The 27,080-nt window shown below is 50.9% G+C and overlaps 2 protein-coding genes across 2 annotated transcripts in view; one reads left to right on the plus strand and one right to left on the minus strand.

Moving 5' to 3' along the window:
- IQCG (IQ motif containing G) overlaps positions 1 to 27,080 on the minus strand; it is a 133,002-nt gene that overhangs the window by 93,472 nt on the left and 12,450 nt on the right. The gene's annotated exons all lie outside the window — the stretch shown is intronic.
- On the plus strand, positions 13,121 to 25,164 carry C9H2orf72 (chromosome 9 C2orf72 homolog). Its single transcript, XM_029617337.1, has 3 exons — positions 13,121 to 13,883; positions 18,404 to 18,505; positions 24,690 to 25,164. Exons 1-3 carry the CDS (start codon positions 13,121 to 13,123, stop codon positions 24,899 to 24,901), a joined length of 1,077 nt encoding a protein of 358 aa, XP_029473197.1. The 3' UTR covers positions 24,902 to 25,164.

Raw genomic sequence — 27,080 nt, forward strand, 5'->3', positions numbered from 1 at the left:
AATCTAAGAGAGTTCTTTTTCACTCAACACACAAACTCTGGAATTTGTTGCCAGAGGATGTGGTTAGTGCAGTTAGTGTAGCTGGGTTTAAAAGAGGATTGGAAGAGTTCTTGGAGGAGAAGTCCATTACCTGCTATTAATTAAGTTGACTTAGAAAATAGCCACTGCTATTACTAGCAATAGTAACAGACTTGGTTTTCGGTACTTGCACAAGGGGCAGGCAGTGGAGTCAACCTTGATAAGGCTCCTCAATTTAAGGGCTATAATTCCAGTACCTGCACCCCAGGAAAATACGGGGTGTTATTCCATCTATTTCATTGTACCCAAGAGGGGAGGGTTCCTTTCACCCCATCCTGGACCTCGACATACAGGTAATTCATTTCCGCAAGGAAACACTGCGCTCCATGATAATGGCCATACAACCAGGAGAGTTCTGAGGCCTACCTTCATATTCCAATCTAGCAGGAACATCAGCATTCCCTACACTTTGTGGCACTGGGCTGCCATTATCAGATCTGGGTGCTGCATCAGTTCGGCCTGACTACCGCCCCCAGAACGTTTTCCAAGATTATGATGGTCATAGTGGTGGCACTGAGGAAAGAAGGAATCCTGGTGCATCCATACTTGGTTGACTGGTTGATCCGGGCGAAGTCATTGGAAGAGAGTCTCCAGGTGACGTCCCTGCTTCAGGAGCTTGGTTGGGTCGTAAAGATGGCCAAAAGCAGTCTCAAGCCTTCCCAGTCCTTGGGATATCTGGTAGTCCGGTTCGACACCAAGCAGGGCAAGGTCTTCCTCCCACCCTCGCGTATAAGGAAGTTGATATCCCAAGTGCGTCGATCGATGCACACGTTGCCCCAAGGTGTGGAGCTATTTTCAGGTCCTCTGATAGCATCAACCCTGGAGGAAGTACTGTGGGCAAGGGCACATGTGGCCATTTCAACGATCCCGGCTGTCACGTTGGAACCCGCTATCTCAAGACTATTCGATTTGCCTCCACCTACTGATGGAAGTATGTTCTCAGCTCCAATGGTGGCTACAGGAAGCTCACCTGGGCAGGGGTGTAAGCCTGTCCCTGCCGAACTGCCTGGTCCTCATGACAGACGTGAGCCTCCAGGGTTGGGGAGCTCACTGTCAGGAACTGACAACCCAGTGGTGTTTGACCAAAGAAGAGGCATTCTGGAAGCCCAGACAGTCAGACTGGCGTGTCTACAGTTCTAGGGTCATGCGGTCTGTGTAATGTCGAACAACGCAACAATGGTAGCCTACATCAACTGCCAGGGGGGAACCAAGAGCTAGCAAGTGTCACTGGAGATAGCTCTCCTTATGGAATGGGCAGAATTACATCTACAGATGATCTCGGCCTCCCATATTGCAGGAAAAGACAACGTCAGAGCAGACTTTCTAAGCAGGGAGAGTCTTGATCCAGGAGAATGGGCATTGTCGGCCAAAGCCTTTCAGCTGGTGGTAGATTGCTGGGGCCTCCCGTCAATCGACTTGCTGGCCGCATCTCACAATGCAAAGGTTCTCCCCTTTTTTTTTTTTTTCAGTTGCAGTTGCCGGTTGCCAGTTGCCAGGTTGCCAGTTGCCAGAAGAGGACTTACTATACGTCTTCCCTCCGTGGCACTTGCTGGGCAGGGTCATTTGCAGGATCGAGTGCCATGGGATTACTCTTACTAGTAGCCCCAGATCGGCCCAGGTGTCCGTGGTATGTGGAGACCCCCCTGTGCCTTCTGCCACACAGGGACTTGCTCCAGCAAGGTCTGGGCCTTCATGAGGATTCGACTCTATTCTGTCTTAGTTTGGTACTTGAAAGGGCTTGCCTGATGAAGTATGGATATTCGGAGGCAGTAATTACCACCTTGCTCCGCACGCAGAAGTTCTCTACGTCTTAGTGTATGTGCAGGTCTGGAGAGTATTTGAGGCCTGGTTCGAGAAATGTGATGTTGCCCCTCAAATGATCAAAATCCCACTGGTTCTGGAATTTTTACAGGATGGCTAGAATAAATGGTTGGCCCTTAACTCCTTGATGTCCAGTTAGCGGCTCTCTCCTGTTTCAGGGGCAACATGAACGGAACTCGCCTGTCGACATATCCGGACATAACCTGTTTTCGGAAAGGGATAAAACACCTCTGGCCATCCCTATTGTGGCTGGTTCACTTGTGGAATCTTAATCTAGTTTTGGAGTTTTTAGCAGGGCCCTCCTTTTGACCGCTGTACAGTCTTTCCTTGCACTTAACCCTGAAAACGATGTTCCTGGTGGCAGTATGCTCAGCTCGTCACATCTCTAAACTACAGGCATTGTCGTGTTAGGAACCATTCCTCTGGATCACTCCAGGAGCATTATGACTTCGGACCATTCCATCCTTCTTGCCCAAGGTAGTCTCGTAGTTTCATTTGTATCAGTCTATTTCGATGCCATCCCTAGATAGGCACAAGGTCACGGAAGAGTACTGCCGCCTCTGCCATTTAAACGGCAGTAGGCTTTTGGTTCAGTATCTGGAAATTTCAGAACCGGTGCGCAAGATGGACCGCTTGTTTGTTCTTCACGGTGGAAGGAGACAGGGCGAACCAGCTTTGCAGGCTACGATAGCTTGCTGGATCAAGGAGGTGGTCACGGGAGCCTGTGTAGAGGCAGGAAAGCCATTACCCTTTCAGGTTAAAGCTCACTCTACTAGGGCTCAGGCAGTATCCTGGGTGAAGTTAGACTGCTGTCTCCTGCCAACTTCGGCTGGGCGGCAATGTGGTCTTCCTTACACACCTTCTCCAGGTTCTATCGTCTGGATGTTCAGGCCCATGAGGATGCAGCCTTTGCAAGGGTGGTGCTAACTGGACTGCGGGCAGCCTCCCGCCCCAATTGGGAGTAACTTTTGTACATCCCATTGCTGAGTCCATTTGGCTACATGCTAAGAAATGGAGAAATTACTTGCCTGATAATTTAATTTTCCTTAGTGTAGACAGATGGATTCAGCATCCTGTCCCCAGCTGCCCAAGAACGGTGCCAAGGAATCGTCTGTGAAATGAATATTGATTCCAAGAGGTTATGAATAAGCTGTTGCCCAGTCCCTAGATCAGGGCATCTATAATCTTGCTGGATTTCAGCGTTTGTTTGGTTTAGTTACGGTTATCTGTTTTTAATCAAGTTTTTTCAAAAGTATGTCCACAGTGGCTTTTGAAGAGAATAATAAAGGGCTGAGGTCACTGCAGGGGTGTATCTAAGTTGATGTCCACTTTGAAACCTGACTCCCTCTCCATCTGCTAGCAGGGGAGCACATAACCCATTGGTCCTGAGTCCATCTGGCTACACTAAGGAAAACAAAATTATCTGGTATGTAATTTCTCCATTTTATCGTTCTGAATGTTAGAGGCAGTGGGTAGTACCTGTGGAAAGTTGGCACCTGAAAAAACAATTCCTCCTGGAGCAGGAATAAGAGTGGGTTTGGTTTGTCTTGCCGCTTCAGTCTCTAGTTTAGGACACGGTTTATTCAAGCATTCAGCCAGTGGAACAAAAGCACATCCAGTGTCTCCTTTTCAGAGCTGAATTTACTTTACGTTCTGCGCTAATGCTGCACCAACCAGTTTCTTCAGCCTTCGTGACCTAATGTTGAGTTCTCATTTTAAATTGACTTCTACACCGTTATACATGCGGTGCTGATTTCTGCTGTAGTCTACATCCATGATGCCTGTTGACTGAAGCATGCCAGAATGAGCCAGCATCTGCCTTTTCTTGGTAGAAAGCATCCCCAGAAGTGACCTGCACAGGGCCAGGAAATATATGGAAATGTATGTGCCAAGGCGTCAAATCCCGGGGTCCTGCTTTTATTCTTAGCATGAGTGATAGATGTGTGTTTGGAATAACACGGGTATGTGAACATATCGGCTTTTATATACAGGTCTGAAATCATCTAAAAGAAATATCCACTTTGAATGAGGCCTGTGCAAATCCAGCGAATGTGATTGGCTTTGATGCAGAATTGGTTTCTTTTAATTAGGAGAAAGTATGTCCAGGCGTGAGTTAACCCTTGCAAGGTTGAATGTCATAGCATCGTTGCCACCCATTGCCCAAGATCCCTCATTATTGCATTCTTTTATAGACTTCTAAGATCTGCCATCCTATGCTTTCCTCTGCATTGCTGCCACTGGTGGCCTATTTGGTTTCTCTGGATTTCCAGGGCTGGTGAATTTTTTATTTATTTTTATAATAGTGCACAAACAACTTATATTGCATTTCTCTGAGCTCGCAATTGCAGGTGAGTTTTTATTCGCTTAAAGCAATTCAAATACTGGTCCTCCACCTTGTTGAACTCAAACTCATTGCTCCAGTTTTGCCAAAGCTGTCTACATTTCATATTTGGTCTTATATTAATCAGGAACTGATACAGATAGGATAGTCCATGCTGAACTGGGTCCTCCACATCAAATCCTATAATTCCCTGTACATACCCGGATCAGTCCAGACTGCTGGGTTTTGCCTCCCTTCCAGCAGATGGAGACAGAGAACCTTGAAGGACACCCCAGTAAGTAGGGTGCACTACCTGCAGCCCCTTCAGTATTTCTCTGTCTCCAGCAGATGGAGGAGGTGAAAAACCTGCTGAACCTTTCCTTCGTGGGTTCACTACTTCAAAAAAAAAAAACAAAACTCAAGGCAAAAGCGCTTGCTGTCTCTGCAGCAGGACTGAGTAGCAGCAGGTTAGCAAGCAGCTCATTTAAAATAAATTGAAGAAAGATTTTTCACTCAGCGCACAGTTAAGCTCTGGAATTCATTGCCAGAGGATGTGGTTACAGTAGTTAGTGTAACTGGGTTTAAAAAATGTTTGGATAAGTTCCTAGAAGATAAATCCATAAACTGCTATTATGGTAATTAATAAGTAATAGTAGCTTGTGATCTATCTAATGTTTGGGTACTTGCCAGGTTCTTGTGACTTGGATTGGCCACTGTTGGAAACAGGATACTGGGCTTGATGGACCCTTGGTCTGACCCAATATGGCATTTCTTATGTTCTTAAGGGTAACATCTAGTAGGTGAATTCAGGCCATGCTTACAGACTGGCAGAGGGGCCATGGCCAGGGCTAGTACTGCAATGACCTGACAAGGCATGTGGGGTAGAGGTGGTGCTGGGAAAGAAGGAGATTTATAAATAAAAATCCCTGCATGAAATGTCATGGCAGCAAGATTCCAGTCCTGGTTCTAACGGAGAAGTCCTAGTGGAAGGAAACGCAAGCGCACATAGCTTGGACCTATCTGTCAGGCTTTGCAGAGGACCTCGGCTGTTCCAATAACAGCCATTCTGAATAAGTGGAATAACCGGATGCACTGAGTGATCTTTTTTCTGCTGTTATCTGCTATGCTATTTAGCCATCTTTCTTGAACAAAACAATGTAAAGGTAAAAGGCCATGGTATGAAGTCGGCAGATGGCAGGGTGAGAGAAAGTGCTTGTTTACTGAGAGGGTGGTGGGTGGATGCCTGGAATAAGCACTGGCAGAAAAGTAGCAGCCAAACCCTTGACAAAATGTAAGTGTGCTCGGGACAGATTCAGGCATCAGTGGTAAGAGCAGAAGGTAAAAGAAACGGGGAGGGGGTGGTGTTGGACTAGTTAGGGAAATCTATACTCTCTGTCACATGGAATGGGAGGCATGAGACAGGCAAAAAACAAAGACCGTGTGCATGAAGCAGTGATCCGGCTTCATCAACCTGCGACGAAGAGGAGAGGAGGTCAACCCCATGAAATGGCAAACTTTTACCCAGCTGCTTCCTCCTGCGCTTTGCATCAGAACCCAGACCAGGATCACAACTCTCCAGGGCTCCCTCCAGTACATGCAGCGATGGTCCTGGGCCAGGGACCATGCACCGGACCCTCCTCCTGGAAGACCCTGCAAGCAATGAGCCCCGAATCCGGCCCATAGGTGTCATCCTTGAGCAATGACCATGATTCCTTCCCTGGGGAGGGGCATGGGAGCTGTGACCCCCCTGCCTCAATAACGTCCCCCACCCCTTGCCCTGCTACTGAGGCACGGTGCTGGCCAGCTTCCTAGTCCAGGCTGCAGGCTGACTTGCCTACACTTCCCAGCTAGGGAGAAGGAGCCAACATACCATGTTATTACCTATCAGGCTGATTCAGTAAAGTCTGCGGGAGAGCGGGCGCACCGGCCACTCGCCGCTGCGCGCGATTCAGTATTTAAATTAGGCCCGACAGTAAAAACGGGCAAAAGGAGGCGCTAGGGACACTAGTGCGTCCCTAGCGCCTCCTTTTTGACAGGAGCGGCAGCTGTCAGCGGGTTTGACAGCCGACGCTCAATTTTGCTGGCATCGGTTCTCGAGCCCGCTGACAGCCATGGGCTCGGAAACTGGATGCCGGCAAAATTGAGCCTCCGGTTTTCAACCCGACAGCCGCGGGCCGACTTCCATTTTTTTTTTTTTTAACTTTTTTTTCTCTTCGGGACCTCCGACTTAATATCGCCATGATAATAAGTCTGAGGGTGCACAGAAAAGCAGTTTTCCCAGTGCTGGAAGAAATTAGCGCCGACCTTTGGGTAGGCGCTAATTTCTGAAAGTAAAATGTGCAGCTTAGCATGCGAATACCTAATAGGGCCATCAACGTCCAATAGCAGGCTAACAGTGCACTCCGTCGGCCCGTCAGAAAGAAAGGTTCGTCTTATTTATGCTTAGGAACAGATGGTGGGTTAAGTAATCCCTCTATCACTCTCCTGGCCTCTGCAGTGCTTTTAGAGCTTTATTGGTAGTAAGTCTGGATGAATAATTAACTCTTGCTTCCACAAAGAAAGGTGTGCAAAAGTCCCTTCTGCATACTGATGACAGAGCTGGCTCCCCTCCAACTATGGCAAAATGACAATGAACGTCGAGACCAGCGTGGGCAGGAAGGAGAAGACAGGGCTGGCTTTTAGTGTTTCCCAACACATTGCAGAGAAAACGCCAGAAGCCGCGTTGGGCGAGCCTGTTCAGGGGGCACTTCCTTTCATGCCCCGGGGGCACCAGTCCGCCTCGGTGTTGGGGGGGTGAGGGCCCTGGAAAGCTGCTCGACACTCAGTGTGTGACTGCTGTATTGACAGTGGTTCTGATTCTCGATACAGAAGATTGAATCAATAGTAAATGTCAGCAGAAAAAACCCCCCCAAGTGGTCCATCAAATCTGTCCAGCAAGTGTTTTTTTTTTAAATTTTAAAAAGATAGTAACTGCTCCCTCATGTAGGTTATCCCATGCCCTCTGGTAAAGGTAGTAACTGCCTCTCTGTGCAGGTTACCCCCATGTTTCTGTTAAGGGTAGTAACTGCCTCTCTGTGCAGGTTACCCCCATGTTTCTGTTAAGGGCAGTAACTGCCGCTCTGTGCAGGTTACCCCCATGTTTCTGTTAAGGGTAGTAACTGCCTCTGTGCAGGTTACCCCCATGTTTCTGTTAAGGGTAGTAACTGCCGCTCTGTGCAGGTTACCCCCATGTTTCTGTTAAGGGTAGTAACTGCCTCTCTGTGCAGGTTACCCCCATGTTTATGTTAAGGGTAGTAACTGCCTCTCTGTGCTGGTTACCCCCATGTTTATGTTAAGGGTAGTAACTGCCTCTCTGTGCTGGTTACCCCCATGTTTATGTTAAGGGTAGTAACTGCCTCTCTGTGCAAGTTACCCCCATGTTTCTGTTAAGTGTAGTAACTGCCTCTCTGTGCAAGTTACCCCCATGTTTATGTTAAGGGTAGTAACTGCCTCTCTGTGCTGGTTACCCCCATGTTTCTGTTAAGTGTAGTAACTGCCTCTCTGTGCAAGTTACCCCCATGTTTATGTTAAGGGTAGTAACTGCCTCTCTGTGCAAGTTACCCCCATGTTTATGTTAAGTGTAGTAACTGCCTCTCTGTGCAGGTTACCCCCATGCCCTCTGTTAAGGGCAGTAACGGCTGCTCCGTGCAGGTTACCCCCATGCCTTCTGTTAAGGGCAGTAACTGCTGCTCCTTGCAGGTTACCCCCATGTTTCTGTTAAGGGTAGTAAGTGCCGCTCCATGCAGGTTACCCCCATGTTTCTGTTAAGGGAAGTAACTGCCGCTCCATGCAGGTTACCCCCATGTTTCTGTTAAGTGTAGTAACTGCCTCTCTGTGCAGGTTACCCCCATGCCTTCTGTTAAGGGCAGTAACTGCTGCTCCTTGCAGGTTACCCCCATGTTTCTGTTAAGGGTAGTAAGTGCCGCTCCATGCAGGTTACCCCCATGTTTCTGTTAAGGGAAGTAACTGCCGCTCCATGCAGGTTACCCCCATGTTTCTGTTAAGGGCAGTAACTGCCGCTCCGTGCAGGTTACACATGTTTCTGTTAAGGGCAGTAACTGCTGCTCCATGCAGGTTACCCTCATGTTTCTGTTAAGGGCAGTAACTGTCGCTCCCTGCAGGTTACCCCCATGCCTTCTGTTAAGGGCAGTAACTGCCGGTCTGTGCAGGTTACCCCCATGTTTTTGTTAAGGGTAGTGACTGCCGCTCCATGCAGGTTACCCCCATGTTTATGTTAAGGGTAGTAACTGCCGCTCCGTGCAGGTTACCCCCATGTTTATGTTAAGGGTAGTAACTGCCTCTCTGTGCAGGTTACCCCCATGTTTCTGTTAAGGGTAGTAACTGCCGCTCTGTGCAGGTTACCCCTTTTCTTAATTTCTATACTTTAGCCACAAGAGATCCTCTGTGTTTATCCCAGGGCCTTCTGAATTCTCTGACTATTCTTGTCTTCACCCCCTCTTCTGGGAAGCCATTCCCTGCAGAAATATTTCCTGATGTTCTGAGCCTACCCACTCGAAGCTTCATATCATGACCCCTGGTCCTACGGCTTTCTTTCCACTGAAAAAGATTTGATTGCTGTGGATCACTAATTCCTTTCCGGTATCTGCAGGTTTGTATCATGTCTCCCCTGCACCTCCTTCCTCTTCCAGGGTGGACATGGTTAGGTCCTTCAGCCTCTGATCCTAGGTCTTCCGGTGCAAACCCCACACCATTTTGGTCGCCCTTCTCTGGACCGCCTCTCTCCTGTCTCTGTCATTTTTGAGACACGGGCTCCAGAAGTGAACACAGTACTCCAGGTGAGGCCTCATCAGCGCCCGGTCGTGCCTCCGTGCTGCAGCGCAGCATCCCTCTGGCTCTAGCCTCTGCCTCGTCACCGTACTTTGCTGCCTTCAGGTTGTTCATTAAGTTTGCTAAGGCTCCACCCTAGGCGTGCACAGGGCCATTGTGGGCCTGGTCATCTTTTGCAGTGCGCTAGTGTTACCTCTGATGTAGAGGGAGACGGGGCTTTATTATTTAAAGGTGACACTGGTAAATAAGCTGCAGTGACAGACAGTGATAGCACTGCTGCAGGGGGAATGTTCTTACCTGTGACGCTGCTCAGCTGCAGTGACACAGGTGAGGCAGGGTGCAGGTGTTACCTCAGATGCAAAGGGAGATGGTGATCTATTTACAGTTGATACTACTAAGCTGCAGTGACACGGACATGTGCATGCAATGTACTGGGGTTACCTGTGGTGCAGAGGGGGGGGGGGTGGGGGAGGATCTAATTATAGGTGACACCGGTAAGCTGCAGTGACAGACAGGTGGGCACAGGGTTACGGTGTTTTTCTCTGCAGAGAGAGGGGGATCTGTGACAGGTGCACACTGGGTCCTAGTGTTAGTACTGATGGAGAGGGGGGGATTTATTGGGTGACATTGCTAAACTGGGGTGACAGTTGCATACAGGGTGCTGGTGTTAGCAGTGATATTGAAGGGGATCTATCGGGTGACATTTCTAAGGTGCGCAAAGGGTGCTAGTATTACCTGAGCTGCAGAGGGTGAGGGGACTCTATTAGAAACAGGTTCTGGGTGACGCTGCTGCATGCAGGGGGGGAGAAGAATCTAGAATCTATTTACAGGCGACTCTGTAAAGTGCTCTCAGCCGTGCGCACTGTTTAACACTAGTTTGGCCATGTGTTTTCGATGGGCGCCTCCGAAACGTGTGGCCAAACCCCCTGAAAACTAATAGCGCTCGTCACGTGCAAATGCATGCTGAGGAGGCTATCGGTCAGTCACCCGGGATTCAGAAAGGAAAATGTGCAGCCAATCCGCACATCTTACGCTCATAAAATTTAATGCCTGGAGCGGCCTGGAAAAGTGTCCAGAAAAGCAGAAAGTACTGCAGTACCTGAATGTGATCCACTCTGAAGGGTCTGAAAGGAGGCAGATAATATCCTAACGATATTAAGCAGGAGAATCCAAAATGTAAAAAAAAAAAAATCAATACCTATAAATGAAGCTTGACCGATGTGCTGCAAATGCGCAGTAGAGACCAGCTCTACCGCGCATGTGCGGGCGAGCACGTCGGTCTGACGCTAAGAAAAAAAATGGCGGCGTCCAGTGGCAGCGGCGGCGGCGGTACCGGCAACGGGTGGCGCCGGTAGCGAGTGGCGGCGGTAGCGGACGGCGGTAGTGATGGCGGCGGCGGTAGCGGCCAGTAGCGAGGGAGGGAGAAGAGAGAGAGAGGGAGGGAAGGACTGAGTGGGAGGGAGGGACGGAGAGAGAGAGTGAGAGGGAGGGACTGAGTGGGAGGGAGGGACTGGGGGGGGAGGGAGTGGGACTGAGGGGAGAGGGGGGACTGAGTGAGAGGGAGTGAGTGGGACTGAGGGAGGGAGTGGGACTGAGGGAGAGTGAGTGGGACTGAGTGAGTGAGAGGGAGAGAGGGGGGGAGGGAGTGACTGAGTGAGAGGGAGGGACTGAGTGGGAGGGAGGGATTGAGTGAGGGGGAGGGACTGGGGGGAGGGACTGAGTGGGAGGGAGGGATTGAGTGAGGGGGAGGGACTGAGTGAGAGGGAGTGAGTGGGACTGAGGGAGGGAGTGGGACTGAGGGAGAGGGAGAGAGAGAGGGAGGGGAGAGAGAGGGAGGGGAGAGAGAGGGGAGAGAGAGGGAGGGAGTGGGACAGTGAGTGAGAGGGAGGGAGAGAGGGGGGAGGGAGTGAGTGAGACTGAGTGGGAGGGAGGGACTGAGTGAGAGGAGAGGGAGGGTGGGGAGGAGTGGGTGAGGGAGGGGGTGGTGAAGAGTGAGGGGAGAGAGAATGAGGGGGAGGTGAGAGACAGAGGGATGTAGCCCGTTTTAACGGGCTTAACGGCTTGTAATAATAATAAAAGAATGTGCCAGCCAGTCTAGTTAGGACAACGGCCTCACGATTTTACCAGCGCCTGTTCACCTAACCGATGGGCTGTCAGCGGGTGCGGGAAAACCGACCCTCGTAAAACTGAAGGTCCGCGTCCTGAAGCTGCTGACAGAGCCACCTCTCCTGGGCCAAGGAGGCGCTGGGGGGGGGGGGGGGGGGGCGGGGTTGTAATCGTCACCAGCGCCTCCTTTTAGCGCCACCCCCCCCCCTCATTTACGTATAGGAGAGCAGGCGCTATAACGCCCCCGTCTCCCGCGATCCTTTCTATATCGGGGCCGCCTGACAGGTGCGCACGAGGAGCCGGTGCGTCCCCTGCGTTCTCCTAACTAGAGGGGATGGGAGCTGCAGTGAGGTGCCTGGTGGTGGTGCTTAATCATTTACAGACCTGGGGTGCTGGGCCAGGGAACTGAACCTTCCAGCTCTCAGCTGCAGTATTACCTAAGCCTCCTTTTTTTTTTTTTTTAGATTTAGATTTTTATGTTTCACACTTTCTCAGCACTTCAAAGTGGATTACACTCGGGTACTGTAGGTAATTTTCGAGAGAGGCTGAGAAATCTGCTCGTTTCTTTAACAGAGACAGGTGCGGTAAAAGGTAACCTTGCCGCTGCCTGATGAATGGTGCACGGTTAGAGGGGGGATTTACTGTTGTGTTCAAGAGGCGAGGCAGCTGCCTTAAACTTCTATTACAAAGAGCGGCCCGGCTTTGCCTTTGAACTGGAACAAACTCTCCAGGGGCTGAGATTTTGTCTTGCCTGCTATAAATAGACTGGGGACGGGAGGGGAGAGGAGAAGACCAAGGGAGAGTGAGAATATGAGAGGAGGGAAAGATCATGGGAGGGGAGAAAGAATGTGAGAGGGGGATAAGGAGAGGGAAGATGGGGGAGGAGAATTAGTAAGAGTATGGGAGGGGAATTAGGCAGCAGCGAGAATGGGGGAGGAAGGGGTTAAAAAAGTGCGAGAGGTCGATAAGGAGGAAAGAAAATACAAAAGGAAAAATAATGGAGTGCAAGATTAATGTGAGGGATGGGAAACAAGGAGCGCACGACTATGAAAGGAGGGGAATGATGCAGAGAAAGCAGATGAAGAGATAATGTGAGAGGAGAACGGGAAGGAGTGGACAGAATCAGGCCCATACAGTAAAAGTCGTGGGAGAGTGGGCGAGCGCACAGGCCACTCTCCTGTGCGCGCGATTTGATGGACCTGTGGTCTGACCCAGCATGGTAATTTCTTATGTTCTTAGGGTGCACATAAAAGCAGTTTTTACTGCTTTTCTGTGCACTTTCCCGGCGCCGGCAGAAATTAATGCCCACCTCTGGGCAGGCGCTAATTTCTGAAAGTAAAATGTGTGGTTTGGCCGCACATTTTACTTACCGAATCGCGTGGGAATAACTAATAGGGCCATCAACATGCATTCTTCATTAAGGGGTAATAGCGTGTCAAATGTGCGGCCAACCCCCCCCCCCCGAAACTGTGGCTGTCAGCGGGCTCAAGAACAGAGGCAGGCAAAATTGAGCGTTGGCTGTCAAACTCGCTGACAGCCGCCGCTCCTGTCCAAAAAGAGGCGCTAGTGTCCCTAGTGCCTCTTTTTACCGCGGGCTCTCATTTGCATACTAAATCGCGTGCACAGGAGAGTGGCCTGTGCGCTCGCCCGCTCTCCTGCGACTTTAACTGTATCGGCCTGAGAATAAGGGGTGAAGCCAGCGCGTCCAGCCCTGAATGTGAGGGATAAATACATTATTGGGGGGGGGGGGGGGGGAGAATGGAGCGGGTTTAGTAGTAAAAAAAAAAAAAAGGTGAAGGTTGAATAGGATGGGGAGAGGGCGTGGCCTGTGGAGTGGGGCGTGGCAGGCGGAAGGGCTCGGGGCTGCTGATTGGAGCGATGGGGAATGGGGCGGGGCTGTGGTGGGGACGGTAACGTGCGGGCAGCTTCTCCGCCCCGCACTTCATTTCGAGACCATGCGGGGGGAGAATGAGGGGGGCTGCTGTGACCCCGGGGCATGCGGGAGATGAGGAGGGAGAGAGCGGGGGGCAGCGGGAGGCCGGGGACGGGGGGAAGGGAGAGGAAGCAGTCCCGGGGCACCGGCGGGAGAGGGGGGCGGGAGACTCCCGGGAGGAGGAGGAGGATGACGAGGAGGGTGAGAAGAGGAGGTCGGAGCCGGGGCCCCGGGAGGACGCCGGGCTGAGGGCAGCGGGGACGGCAGTGCAGGCGGAGCGGGCCTTCCTGCGGGCTCTGGCGCTGATCGGGGGCCGGGAGCGGGTGCTGCTGGTCGGGGAGCTCTGGGAGCGGGGGCCGAGCCGGGAGCTGCTGCGGCGCTTCGTGCTCGAGATCTTCGGGGAGTGCTCCGGCCGGGGCCCCGCTGGGCCCGGAGCCGGGGCCCGGGAGCCACGGTACCGGCTCCTGTTCCTGCTCTGCCGGCCGCCGTCGCTGCGGCGGGAGCGGGGCCGGCGGGGGCTGCGGGCGGTGGCGGAGGACGTGCGGGCCAGGCTGCGGGGCGGCTGTGGCTCGGCCGCCGCGGTGGTGGGGGCGCTGGTGGAGGAGGAGGAGGAGGGGGGTGCGGAGCCGGGGGAGGAGGTGCTGCTGCCGCGGCTGATCCGCCTCCTCCGCGGCGTCTTCCCCGGCGAGCAGCGGGTGCAGGCGGCCGCCTACCGGCTGGGGGAGCTGGCGAGCGCGCTGGAGGTGAAAAGAGCCGCCTGCCGGGCGCTGCGGGCGGCGGAGGAGGAGCAGCGAGCAGGTACCGGAGGGAGGGGGCACTGAACGGGGATCACTGAGCAATGGCTGCAACCGTTTCCGTTCCCTCTTCACTGATTGCTGCTAGCCCAGCACCACAGACCCCTGCTCCCCTCTCCCTTACTTTCATTGCCAGCTCTTCTCACTTCTTCCAAACTTTCCCCCCCTTTCAGCTCTTTCCCCTCCCCTTCATTTTTCCTCTGGCAGACCCAGGGCCCAAGTTAGCCACGGGCAACTCTGACATCTGCCTAAGGCTCCCGATGCTAGCACTTTCTCTGAGGTCCAGTGGCAAAACTTTCTATCCCTGGGCTCTGCTCTGCACTATTCCTCCAGCTCATCCCCTTGGTGTCTCCATTCCCTCTCTTAGCCCCTGCTTCCCCCCAACCTGTCATTTCTCTCCTGTCCAGCTCCTGCTCCTGCTCTCTCTCCTACCAAACAGGTTATACCTGATTCTGTAGATAACAGCAATACAAATATTTTCACTCAGAAGAGTGCCACCTGCAGGAATGTGACAGTACCACAAACACACACTCCGGTGAGCATCAACCCATAAACACCTACAGTACCTGAAAAAGGGGCTCATAAAGGAGGCAGATAAATCAAATGATAGGATGCATCAAATTGCTGGAGGGGTGGCACTATATGTCAGAGAGGGCATTGAATCAAACAGGGTAAAAGTTCTGCAGGAAACAAAATGCAATGTTGAGTCTTTATGGCTAGAAATTCCAGGTGAAAAGGGGAATAAAATAGCAGTGGGAGGTTTTTGCCGTCCACCTGACCATTTAAAACTAAAAGAAATTATTGAAGCTAACGATTCAGCAGCATAGTAATGATTGAGTGAATGTCGCATCAGGGCATGCTAGAGAGGTAACGTTCCTAGATGAAATAAGTGACTGCTTCATGGAGCAGCTGGTACAAGAACCAACAAGAGGGGAAACTGTTTTAGACCCGGTCCTTAGTGGAACACAGGATTTGGTGCGAGAGGCAACAGAGTTGGAGCCACTTGTCAGTATTGATCACAACGCGATCAAATTTGACTTAATAACTGGAGGAGGGACACCAAAGAAATCAACAGCGACAGCGTTTAACTTTCAGAAAGGTGTCTATGATCAAATGAGGAAAATGGTTAGTTAAAAACTGAGAGGAGCAACTGCAGAGGTTAAGAGTTTACATCAGGCATGGACGTTATTTAAAAATCAAACAAAATAGCCCCAAATACCTCGGAAATCTGAGGAAACTAACAAATAATCACACAAATCTTAACCTCAGTAGAAACATTTTTTGCTTTATATAGGTAAAGTTTGTAGGACCTTCATGACCTCAGTTTGCAAATAGTCACAAACTGGAAAGACCTCTGGTCCAACTTTATTATTTTTATTTTCCAAACTCACTAGGAGTAACAACTTTTTATAAGAATTTTTATCTACTTAAAAAGTCATGAAAGTCCCCGGGGCAAAATAGATCAGTTCCTATTGTTTCACGAAGAAATGAGAGCATAGTGATATCAAACACTTAAATGTCCAGTCCGTACATCACCCCCTACAAACTGTACCTATATAAAGCAAAACATTTTTCTACTGAGGTTAAGATTTGTGTGATTATTGCTTATTTAAAAATGCCATTTTGGAAGCCCAGACCAGATGTATTCCACGCATTAGAAAAGCTGGAAGGAAGTCTAAACTACTACCAGCATGGTTAAAGGAGACTGTTAGGTGACCCAGTATGGCATATCTTATGTTCTTAGGCTACGATATCTAAAAGAACATCTTTCAAAAAATGGAAAAGGATCTGCATGAAGGAAATGGCATAAGCACTGGCAAGTCAGATGCAAAGCATTGATAAGGAGGCAAAGAGGATTTGAAAAGAATCTTGCTGAGGAAGAAAAACTCATAAAAAAAACCCAACCCCAACAACCTTTTTTGGGTACATTTGAGGTAAAAAGTCTGTGAGGGAGTCAGTTGGGACCATTAGATGATCAAGGGGTTAAAGGGGCACTTAGGGATGACAAAGCCATAGCAGAGAGACTAAACAAATTCTTTGCTTCGCTCTTCACTGAGGAAGATGTAAGAGAAACTCATACCAGAAATGATACTCAAGATGACCGCTGCCTAGTCAATACGCAAACGCTGTCTCTCCGAAAGATTTCCTCATAGCTATTTCTATACCTTAATTATACTTATATATTGCAATGCCGCATACAAAAAGAAAAGCTAAGGTGAGAGATTCTTTGACATCGACCCCGATTCCTGATTTAAGGCAACCTCGGATGGAAACGCTGTTTGCGGTTCCCCTACAAGCTACGCCGGAGGAAGGGGTCGCAGGAAATGCCGGCGAGGAGCGAACGCCGAGCTTCCAGGCCGAAAAAACATCTTAATCCTGGTGCACCATGAGCCCACTGCCGTCGTTTAAATCAACTGAAGTTTTGGATGATAAAAGTACCAATCGGGTGGAGGAGCAAATTGAATTTGCAGGAAGTTTTGCCCCGAGAAGGAATGGCGAGATACCATTACCTTCGGTGAGTCCTGTTATTCAAGGCTCCACGGGCTCCTTGGCGGAACCCCATTTTATAACTTGCACACGCAAGTTATAAAATGGGGCGTACATGTGTGTGCACCGGATAGCGCTCGCACATGTACGCCCATGCACTGCTTTGAAAATCTGCCTTTAAGGTTCTCTCTATAGACTCTCAAATGAAAGTTTTTGTTTGATTCAAGGATTTCTCAAGTCGAATGTGTTCAGGATAACTTGGTGCGACCGGAAACTACATATATCTGAATAAAATGGAGAGTTTGGAGAACGCATTGAGAAGACTCAGTTGAAGAGTTCTGAATCTTCCTATTTTGAAGCTGGTGCAAGCAAGAGATTTATTTAAGAATTACCTGACAAATCTTAAAATTTCCAGCTATTACCAGGCTATACTACCTTCCTGCATCTAAAGAAGTGGAGTCAGCTTTACAATCTCAAGAGCAATTGCAGGCCACTTTGAATATTTCAGAGGTTTTGGAGTTAACACAAGAAACTGATATTCAAACAGGAGGTTACGCTGCTGGTTACTTTCGCATTTACCTCAGAAAGGGATTCGGCACTGAGATATTTTTGAAACCAGTGTCTATACACTTTTATGGCCAGAAAATATTGGATATTTCCGGATATTACAAGAAACACCCAGGAACGAAGAAGGGAATTCCTAACGACAAGGGCTGAAGCAATCTCGCGGAGGGGGTGGGGATAAGTTTAATTGGCGTTGTCCGTGTAAATGCTGGGATCGCTCCAATGTAACTTGACCTCCCCACTGGGTTCCTAAATAATAACTGAGATACGGTTTACTTACTTTGGGAATAATTTATTTTGGGATTTAGTATTATACTTGCTATAAGTATCTACATTTTTCTGAACAGGATTTTGTTTGTTTTATATATGAAAATTCAATAATAAAAAAATTATATTGAAAAGTTTTGATTCATCAGAACTAAACCCCAGCTCACTGTTCCTGGAAGAAGGTACAAATTGACAGATTTAAAGAGATGGGGCCCCTGGTGTAGGAATGAAACGCGGGACTTTTCCTGGGCGTGTCGGGGTTTGCACGCACCGTACTGGACGTGGTCTCGGTCCCACGGAGGGGGGGAGAGAGCTGGTGGGGGGGTGGGTGGGGGGCCTGGCTGTCTGACCCAGCTCCTACCGCTGGTTTATTTTTTCAAATTTTGTCCCAGAAATTTATCAGGGTTTATTACGGGAAGAACAGAAATAGGGAGAAATCGGTGGGGGAGAAAACTTATTTTTCCAGGTAAACATGGAGTTAATTTTAGTGGACAGGAGCCGGGATAGTTTAGTAAAACAATTACAATTTTGTTTTAAATAGAATGGACCACCCTTTGCTGTAGATGTGAAACACAGACCTGTAAGCACTTACGCCGTCCTGCATTAACATTTTCCACTCTCTTCCTGCTGTTTATTATCCACGTTTCTTCTTACCCCTTTCTCTCCCCCTTTTCCTCCTCCCGTGCATCATCTCCCCTCCCCCAGATTGCGTCCACCTCGCCTCGCAGCGGCAGCTCCCCCCCCCCTTCAGATTCTCTTGTTTGATGCTGTGGCTCCCCAGGGGCCACTGCAAACGCTGCACCGTATGGGTGGTTTTGGACAGGACGGCAGGTGGGAGGGGGCGGGATACAGAGGCAGTCGATTTTTGCCTTTTTGTTGGGGGGGGGGGAAGGGGAATCGAAACCCCCCCACTTCCAGTGCTTTTGCTGTTGGGGAGGGCAGGACCTGAAATGCAGCCCCGCTGTTCGGCCTGCGCTGGCTCCCAGCAGTGTCGCCGGGGTGCTGAAACGCACCCGCAGCTCTTCAGTCGGCATAAACTTAAGATGGAAATCAATTTAGAGTGCACGTGAAGGCCCTTCCCTAGGCCTGTTTGCACCTGCCTAGAGCTGAGACTGTGTCCAGGGCATTCTCAGCAGCTCCTTTCCTCCCTGGCTCTGTGTTGTTGTTGTAACCGTCCTGCATCTCTTTCTGGGGTTGGGGAAGCAGGAGATGAGGAGAGAACACCTCCCGTCCTTCAGTGCTTTCCTTGGAGATGGCGAAAGAGGAGAAAGAACCATCAAGCCAAAGCCGCCAGCGGTGTTACTGAAGGTAATGTGGAAAGGCCTCACGTCAGCTGCTGCTCTTCGTTCCCCACTGTGTTCACCCTTGGAGCCGGGCAGATGGGGGCTGCTGTCTTGATGTGCATTTTGTTTCCTGGGACAGTGTAAACATTTACCTTCTGCTTTCGTAGCTTCAAATGGATCGCACTCAGTGTGGGTGGAAGCGACTTGCTCGAGTTCACAGGAGGCAGCGGTGGGATTTGAACCCTGGTTTCCTTGGTCCGTAGGCCGCTGGTCTAGGCTGCTACTGCATGGCCTTGCTCTCTCTTCTCAGGATAAGAGGTCTCATACCTTTAACATATTAGAGGGGACGTAGGCACCCTATGTGTCCCTTCTTTTGTCATCCACACCATTGGAAATTTGTTTCCACACACAATTATTCTGTAGAAACTGGACCTGCTTAGTTGATTTTTATGTCTTTCTGTTTTCAAATTCAACTTTTCTTTTTCTAGATATTTTTTGTGATAATTTATATAATTATAAATTGTGGGGCTGCTTAAGATTAAGTATCAATTAACAGATTGTCTGGATTGCTTTAATCAAAACCGGCTGGTGTTTGTGCGGTGAGCCTTCTCCGAGGACAAGCGGGATGGTAGGCCTCGCACGTGGATGACATCATCAGATGGCGCCCCAGTCCGGAACCTCGCTACAGTACGGTGTGCGGGGAATACGGGCGCTCGGTGAGGAGCCACCTCTCCCGGGCACGCGATACCGTATTTAAATGAGGGGGTCGCGCTAAAAAGGAGGTGCTAGGGACAATAGTGCGCGCCCTAGTGCCTCCTTAGCAGCGGAAGCCCAGGAGAGGTGGCTGTCAGCGGGTTTGGAAAATGGGATGCTCATAAAATTGAGCGTCCGTTTTCTTAACCTGACGGCACTTTTTTTTTAATAATTTTTTTTTTATTTAGCCTTTTAGCTCCTCAGACTTAATATTGCCACAATATTTTCTGCTTTTCTTTACACTTTTTCGGGCTTCTGTCCTTGGGCAGGCACTAATTTCTGAGCGTAAAATGTGCAGATTGGGTGCACATCTTCTGTATCCAGGACGAGTAATTAATAGCCTCGTCAACATACATTTGCATGTGATGAGCACTATTAGTTTCGGGGGGGGTGGGGGGGGGGGAGGTTGGACGCGCTAAAGCTCTTATTGTATAAGGGTTAGTGGACACGCGTCCAATACGCGCATCCAACCACAGGTAAAACGCTGCGCTCGACTGAGCACACTTTACTGTACTGGCCTTTCAAGCAAGCCTTACTGAGCAGGTCTGGGATCAGGCCCACCATGGTGCACCGTGGTCACCCTTTGTGTCGTGGAGGTGCAGGGACGCCCCTGATGCCATCGAGGTGCGTGACTGCCCACAATGCCCTACAGGCCTTCTGTGCCGTCGATGGAAGGGGAGTCTCGCTGCAGCGGCTTGGGCACGGAGGTGGCGGAGTTACAGCGCAAACCATTGCCCTTGATGCCATGATGCCCTGGCAGCATTGATGCCGCGGTGCCCTTGCACGTGATGCGCAATGCCCGTGGTACCATCGATGCTTCTGTGCTCTCAATGCCCGTGGTGCCATCGATGCCCTTGATCCCATCAAGGTGCGTGCACAGCCACCCGCGGAGTTATTGAGGTTGAAGCAAGGGGCAGGGCCTCGATGCCGTCGAGGTGTGTACCCTGGAGACCGCAGCCGCCCACTAGGTTATCACGGTGCGTGGCCTCAATGTCATTGCGATTGTGGTGCTGTCCCGATACCACTGACGCCCTCGAGGTGCGGGGCCACAGATACCTCTCATTCCCGCCCCGACTACGTTGAGCACCGGGTTTGTTATTGAACACCCAGATTGTCCCTCAGGTGGCAGGGTTTTTGGCTTTGAATGGATCGAGCATAGGACTCGCCATCTGCTTGAGGCACCCTTGTACCCTGGTGTTATCCGAGTGCAGCGGCACTTGAGGATTCGTGGTGGTGTCATCAATGAGGCACCGAGGAGCCCTAAGCTGTCCCTTCCCGGGCCATGACTCTTGGAGCTTTAGTGCTTGCGAGACTATCGAGCTCGCTGCATTGACGCCCTCGGACAAATAAGTGAGCTGAGGGGAACAGTCGATGGTACTGGCGGTCTTCGGTAACTTTGGGCATTGGTGATCTGTGTATGTGCTGCAGAGTCTCTCTCTCTGCAGATGCCCATGGCCTCCTTGGTACCACCTGTACGTCAATACCTTCGAGCACTGGAGTCTCCACTGGGGCCACCAGGTGGTCGATGTCCACGGGCGCCTGTGGTGCTCTATGTCGTCGAGCCTATTATGGTTTGGTCAAGCGCCATTGAAGCCCAGGGTGCAGCTTTGCGTTGGTGAGTGCGAAAGCACCATGGGCACTGCCAGCAGTGGCTGCTGTTGGAAGCCGCAGGACATGACCGCAGAACCCCCATGGTCATCTTCGATCGCCAGGGAATTCACTGCTGTCGTTCTCTGAGGGAATCAGAAGTGAGCCATTCCCGATGCGGTTCAAGGGCCCGCCTCTCGCAGCGTTATCAGGTGCTGGAGGGACCGCCACGCTCCTCGTGCCTTCCCCAGAGCATTGCTGGTTCTGGGGGACACCATCGTCACACTGCTCGTCTTCAATCCGCTGGAGTTCCTGTGACATGGGTGTGCAGTCTGTTTGGTCGGGGAGAGGCTAAGCATATACTCCAAGTGCCTCGGGCAATGACAGATGGCATTCTCCCTGTCTGTGCTGCCCTCGGCTATAACAGGATTCTGCCATCGTCCCGGCCTCCTCGTCACAAGGTGCTTGAGGATCACTGGCGGGGGAGGCATCGTCGCACACTCTGTGCTTTGCCGTGGGGCAGCGTGTAGCCACCGAGTCTGGCACGCGGTGCGCTGTCCTGGCTGTGGCGTGGGATTCTGCCCACAGGCACCAGCGCATGGGATCATAGGCGTGCCGCCATCCATAGGTTGGGATCCACTGCACGAGTGCCGCTCAGTGCGCTTTTACAGCCGTCTGGGCATCTCTGTGGTGTGTGTGTTTCCTTCCCTCCGGGCGGACACAACAGGTTGTGTTCCGCAGCCCCGGGACTGACCTAGCACTGCATTCCTGCTCGGACCCTGAGGGGAGTGGACATCGTTCAGGAATCCTCTCCTCCTCCTTCAGCAGAGGGAATGTCTCTTTCGACCTCTACCGTGTCCAAACCCCTTGTTTGTGGGGAAGCCCCTGAGGCTTCAGGCCTGGCAGGGTTTTCTCTGAACTGGGACCTCTATTTTTTGAATCTGTGCATCTCCTTGGAGGCCGGGGACTGGCAGCGGCAGTTGTTGGACCGGTTTTTTTTTGCTGTGGCCCCTCTGTGGATTATGGTGGTGACCTTTCCCCATCTGAGCCTGGCTGCCTGTGGGGGGGCTGGTTGCTTCGGCGCCTCAGCTCTCCTCTGGGGAGTTAAAAGGTCTTTTGGGATCGGGAGGCCCCTCTGGAAGGGGAGATTGGGCTGGGTTCCCCTCTGGACACCTGACTGTGCATCCCTTTGAGGGGTGTCCCTTGTTCCTCTGCTCCTGAAGAAGGGATGGCTGTGCTCTGGCTGCTGTTTGCTCTCTCTTTCTCACCAGCCCTCTCGCTCTCCCGCGGTCGCTCTAAGACGCCGCAGGTCTATTCCCGAGGGAGCCCGTCCGGTGTTGCTCTCTGGTGACCCTCCAGAGAGTCACTCGGATACCTGCTGGCCTCTGTGGGCGTCTTTTCTTAGGGACTGCTATGGATATTCATTCCTGCCTGCCGGACTCTCCTCTGAGGGGAGAGTTCTAGTCCATCCCTTGGGTAAGCATGCCTTTCACCCTTTCACCATGTCCATGGCTGAGGGAGTTGGGGCGGCCAAGTGACCCCACAACAGAGGTGCTGCTCCTCTTGCTTGCGGTAGCGTGCAAGCTATGCCCTCTTTCGGGATCACCCTGTCTGGGGACGGCAGTCCTAGGTCATGCAAGGATTGTCCATTGCTGGACTACGTGCTTCCTGGGGAGAGGAGTGTATGCAGTTATGATTGGGTGGTGTACCTTAGCTGGGTCGCCTTGGTGCCCTTCGGGTTTCTGGCCTGGTAAGGAAACCCTGTTTTACCCTGGCTTCCCGTATCCTCGTGGAGTTTTCGGGATTCTCCCCTGGGGAATTTGCTCTGTTTCTGCTGTTCCAAGCGAGCTGAGGGCTCTATCTCGGTGGGGAACTCCCTGCTGCTTTCGGCAGTGACTTGTTCGCTTGGGGCTGATAGACAACCGGGCGACTTGTCCTTGCCCCACCAGTCTGCCTCCTCGTGGTTTTCCGCTCCTTTTGACTTCGGGTTGGATTGTTGGGGGGAGGACAAGCTGAGGCACTGGTGGTATATCTTCTGTATACCTGCAGGGCAGGATGCACCAGGTTTTTCCATATATTTTCACCCTGCTGTAGTCAATACTGCCTTTAGCTCTTCTCATTCCTCAAGGTTGTCCAAAGGGCCTTCCTGCTCCCCTGTGCTATCCTGAGCCAGGATTGATAAACCTTGTTCTTGTCAGGTGCTCTTGGGTGAGCTTCAGGCCTATCTCATCTCCCTATTTGGCAGTTTTGGGCTACAGGTCTGTTTCAGGAATTGCTTTTATCCCCTGAAACCCTTGAGGATGTCCTGCACAGTCAGCTCGGTCTGATGCTTCGGCACGCGGTGTCGTCACAGGTCCTGTCGTGATTAGCTGCTTATTATTAACAAGCATTGCTTGGGTTTCTTCTGCAGAGACATTCAGTCTTTCGGATGTCAGTGGATCGCAGTTTCTGTCTGGGGAGTTCTCAAGTCCCAGTTTGTTGTTCAGATGTCTTTTAACACCAGAAACTGTGCGGTCGTCGTCCTGCTCGGACATCCTATAGCTCGGGAATCACCCATGTGTGAGGACTGCCATTCTGCTTGTCCTCTGAGAATGCAGAGTTGCTTACCTGTAACAGGTGTTCTCCGATAACAGAATGTTAGTCCTCATGAAACCCACCCGCCTCCCCTGGGGGAGTTGGTTTCTCCATGTGTGAGCTGTATCATGGACTGAGGAACTCTGCCTAGGGGACAGGGGGATGTCTTCAGCTGCACATGCTCAGTAGGGGGTGTTTGAAAGTTCTAGAATCTTTGAGATCAAAGTTCCAGGCCAGGGCTCCATCTGATGATGTCACCCAGGTGTGAGGACTGACGTCCTGCTGTCCTTGGAGAACACCTGTTACAGGTAAGCCACTCTAACACCTCTGGGTCTAATAATAAATAGTAGATAAAGGCCAATCATCCCGCTCTGTCGGCCCAGCTTTTCCTGCCCCCGCCCTTCCTGCTGGCCATAGAAATCTGAGTGTTTATAGAATATTGCGCCGTAACCAAGTTGGTATTTTCCACAAAAAGGACGGTGGGTGCCTGGAATGCACTCCAGGCGGAGGGGGCGAAGACAGAAATGGTTAATGCAATGCAGACAGGCATGGCCTAAAAACAGAGGATACCTAGCGCCACTGAGGTGACCGATCCTAAACAGCAGTGCTACGTTTGACTGGGGTCTCTGGGAAAGCACTGGGGTTAAGCTGGAGGGACCTGCATGGAGGGATCATGATTAACACTCAAAAGAGCAGGGGAAGGCCGGATTCTCTCTTTAACTAACGCGCAGCCTCCGTAAACTTGGTGGCTGGGGGGGAAATTATAAAACTTTGTAATAAGACAGAGAGAGAGGGCCTGGGTGTTGCATTAAATAGCGGTTTTGTCAGAAGCCAAGCTGAATAGGGCAGGGCCTGACATGACCTACTCGTGGAGATGATGGTGGCTGGCACTGTAATAGATTTTGGGGGTGCTTGGGATAGATGTGGAGGGCAGTAATAGGAAAAAGGTTGAGGTCAAGTTTGGAGGGAGGGAGGGAGAGTTGATGTTGGGGTACACATGAGAATTTGTATTCTCCTCTTCCCCCAAGTGGATGAATCCCTGCAGGGCAGCCTGGATGGGGAAATTGTGATCTTTACCAGCTCTTTACTGTTATACATCTGAAAAGAAAGGGAAAGCTGAGACTCAGGAGCAACTTCCTCCTTGTAGGGTTCTATTCAGTCCAGACAATGGGACAAAACCTTTCGGCCGCTGCTTGGGTGAAACAGGCACTGTCTTTAATGCCAGGAGACAAGTTTGCGCCCTGCGCGATCCAGGCTCCTTATAACGTGAGGCGGTGTTCCTTCTTGTTTTGCAGTGAGCACGGCAGAGCTTCGCGGGGGTGCCGCTGTGGCCATGAGTGCCCTCTGTGAGCCGCTCAACGGGGTCTGCGGGGAGAGCGTCACGGAGGCAGCCAGCCAGAGGGGGGCCCAGCCTGAAAATCTGGAGAGGAGATTAAAGGCCGGGCCCTGTACCACCCTGATACCTGAGGAAGCGCAGGCCAGGCCCAGGGGACAAAGCCCAGTCTAAGGGCTCTACAGCCAATATTCCCCGCTCAGCTTCCTCCCTGCAGCCAACTGCTACCTCCCAGCCAGACCATATCCTGTGAAAGACTGCACACGTCACCGTGTCTTCAGCAGACAAGCCTAAATACTCTTCCAACGATAACATGGGGGCATGGAAAGAGTGGTTTTAATGTTCTAACCAGAGACTGTTAAGTGTTCAAATGCTGTGTTTTTTGCTGATGAATAATTGCTCATAAGCAAAACTAAAGGTTTCAAGCTTTGCTTTCATGCTGTCTTGCTCCGCTGGGGATACATTTCCTATCTGCCTGTATAGCTGTAAAGTCCTCCACAGGTGTTTGAGCTGCAGACTTTACACCAGGTTTCACAGGGAAAGTTTGCAGGATCTTTTCCTTTAAAACCATTCTAAAACAACACCTGCGACTTGGTGAAGGGAGTTTTGCTGAGAAAAACTGTGCTCATGCTTTTGAAAATTCAGATGCATACATGTAAGTGCAGGCCATGGACTACATTCTGCAGGGGAAGATAAAGTTAGGTGTGCACTGGTACTATCTGCAGAAGTATACATGCAAGTGCAAGCCCTGGGGAATCCCCTGCTAATGACAGGTAAAGTGCATGGGCACTGTGTGCAGCCTTCAACCACCCATTTCCACAGGTAAAGCCCTGTTTCAGTGGGGAAATGACTTTCAAAAGTGCCTTAAGAACAGGAGAAGGGCCAGACGGGGTCAGACCAATGGTGGATCCAGCCTAGCATCCTCTCCCTGACTGCAGCCAGTCTGCTTCTTGAAGATTTGCTCAGCAAATCCTAAAGATGAGATTGACTTCTTGCTACTCCCAGTGCTAGAAAGTGGCTTAGCCCAAGTTTCCCTGGCTAATAACTGTTCATGGACTTCTCTTTTAGGAACCTTCTCTGCACTCGCTTTGCCAAATGACCTGACCAGAGCCTCTAGTCATAAACTCCATAACTTGATTGTGTACTGGGTTAAAAATGAAACTTTATCCAATTTGTTTGAAATCTACCTCCAGTTAGTTTCAGGGCATGTCCCCCTAGTATTATCTGAAAGAGTAAATAATCACCCCCTCTTTACCTGTTGCATCCTACTCAGGATTTTATAAACCTCTACCCTCCACATTGTGAATTTGCAATTATCCCTTATGCTCAGCCTAGGGGGAGCATAGAATATACCACAAGGGATAGCCTGCCCTAAGGCCAGGGGGAGAGTCTACACTATGTGCTTCTGGATAGAGTTGCAACCCTTAACAGAAGGCATGGGGGTAACCTGCATGGAGCGGCAGTTACTACCCTTAACAGAAACACAGGGGTAACCTGCATGGAGCGGCAGTTACTACCCTTCACAGAGGGCATGGGGGTAACCTGCACGGAGCGACAGTTACTACCCTTAACAGAAGGCATGGGGGTAACCTACACAGAGAGGCAGTCACTACCCTTAACAGAGGGCATGGGGGTAACCTGCACAGAGAGGCTGTTACTACCCTTAACAGAAGGCATGGGAATAACCTGCACAGAGAGGCTGTTACTACCCTTAACAGAAGGCATGGGGGAACCTGCACAGAGCGACAGTTACTACCCTTAACAGAAAGCATGAGGGGAACCTGCACAGAGAGGCAGTTACTATCCTTAACAGAAAGCATGGGGGTAACCTGCACAGGGAGGCAGTTACTATCCTTATGGGGATAACCTGCACAGAGAGGCTGTTACTACCCTTAACAGAGGGCATGGGGGTAACCTGCACAGAGAGGCAGTTACTACCCTTAACAGAAACATGGTGGTAACCTGCACGGAGCGGCAGTTACTACCCTTAACAGAAAGCATGAGGGGAGCTTGCACAGAGAGGCAGTTACTACCCTTAACAGAAAGCATGAGGGGAACCTGCACAGAGAGGCTGTTACTACCCTTAACAGAGGGCATGGGGGTAACCTGCACAGAGAGGCAGTTACTACCCTTAACAGAAACATGGGGGTAACCTGCACAGAGAGGCAGTTACTATCCGTAACAGAAACATGGGGGTAACCTGCACGGAGCGGCAGTTACTGCCCTTAACAGAAACATGGGGGTAACCTGCACGGAGCGGCAGTTACTGCCCTTAACAGAACCATGGGGGTAACCTGCATGGAGCGGCAGTTACTATCCTTAACAGAAACATGGGGGTAACCTGCATGGAGTG

Source organism: Rhinatrema bivittatum, chromosome 9 (genome assembly GCF_901001135.1).
Source record: "Rhinatrema bivittatum chromosome 9, aRhiBiv1.1, whole genome shotgun sequence".
NCBI classification, from domain to species: domain Eukaryota; kingdom Metazoa; phylum Chordata; class Amphibia; order Gymnophiona; family Rhinatrematidae; genus Rhinatrema; species Rhinatrema bivittatum.

Bases quoted from the DNA above. Each gene is read 5' to 3' on its own strand.
- C9H2orf72 (XM_029617337.1), top strand. From the start codon at position 13,121: ATGAGGGGGGCTGCTGTGACCCCGGGGCATGCGGGAGATGAGGAGGGA. The intron at 13,884-18,403 runs GTACCGGAGGGA...TTGGGGAAGCAG, and splicing joins GGAGGAGGAGCAGCGAGCAG to GAGATGAGGAGAGAACACCT. The intron at 18,506-24,689 runs GTAATGTGGAAA...CTTGTTTTGCAG, and splicing joins CGCCAGCGGTGTTACTGAAG to TGAGCACGGCAGAGCTTCGC.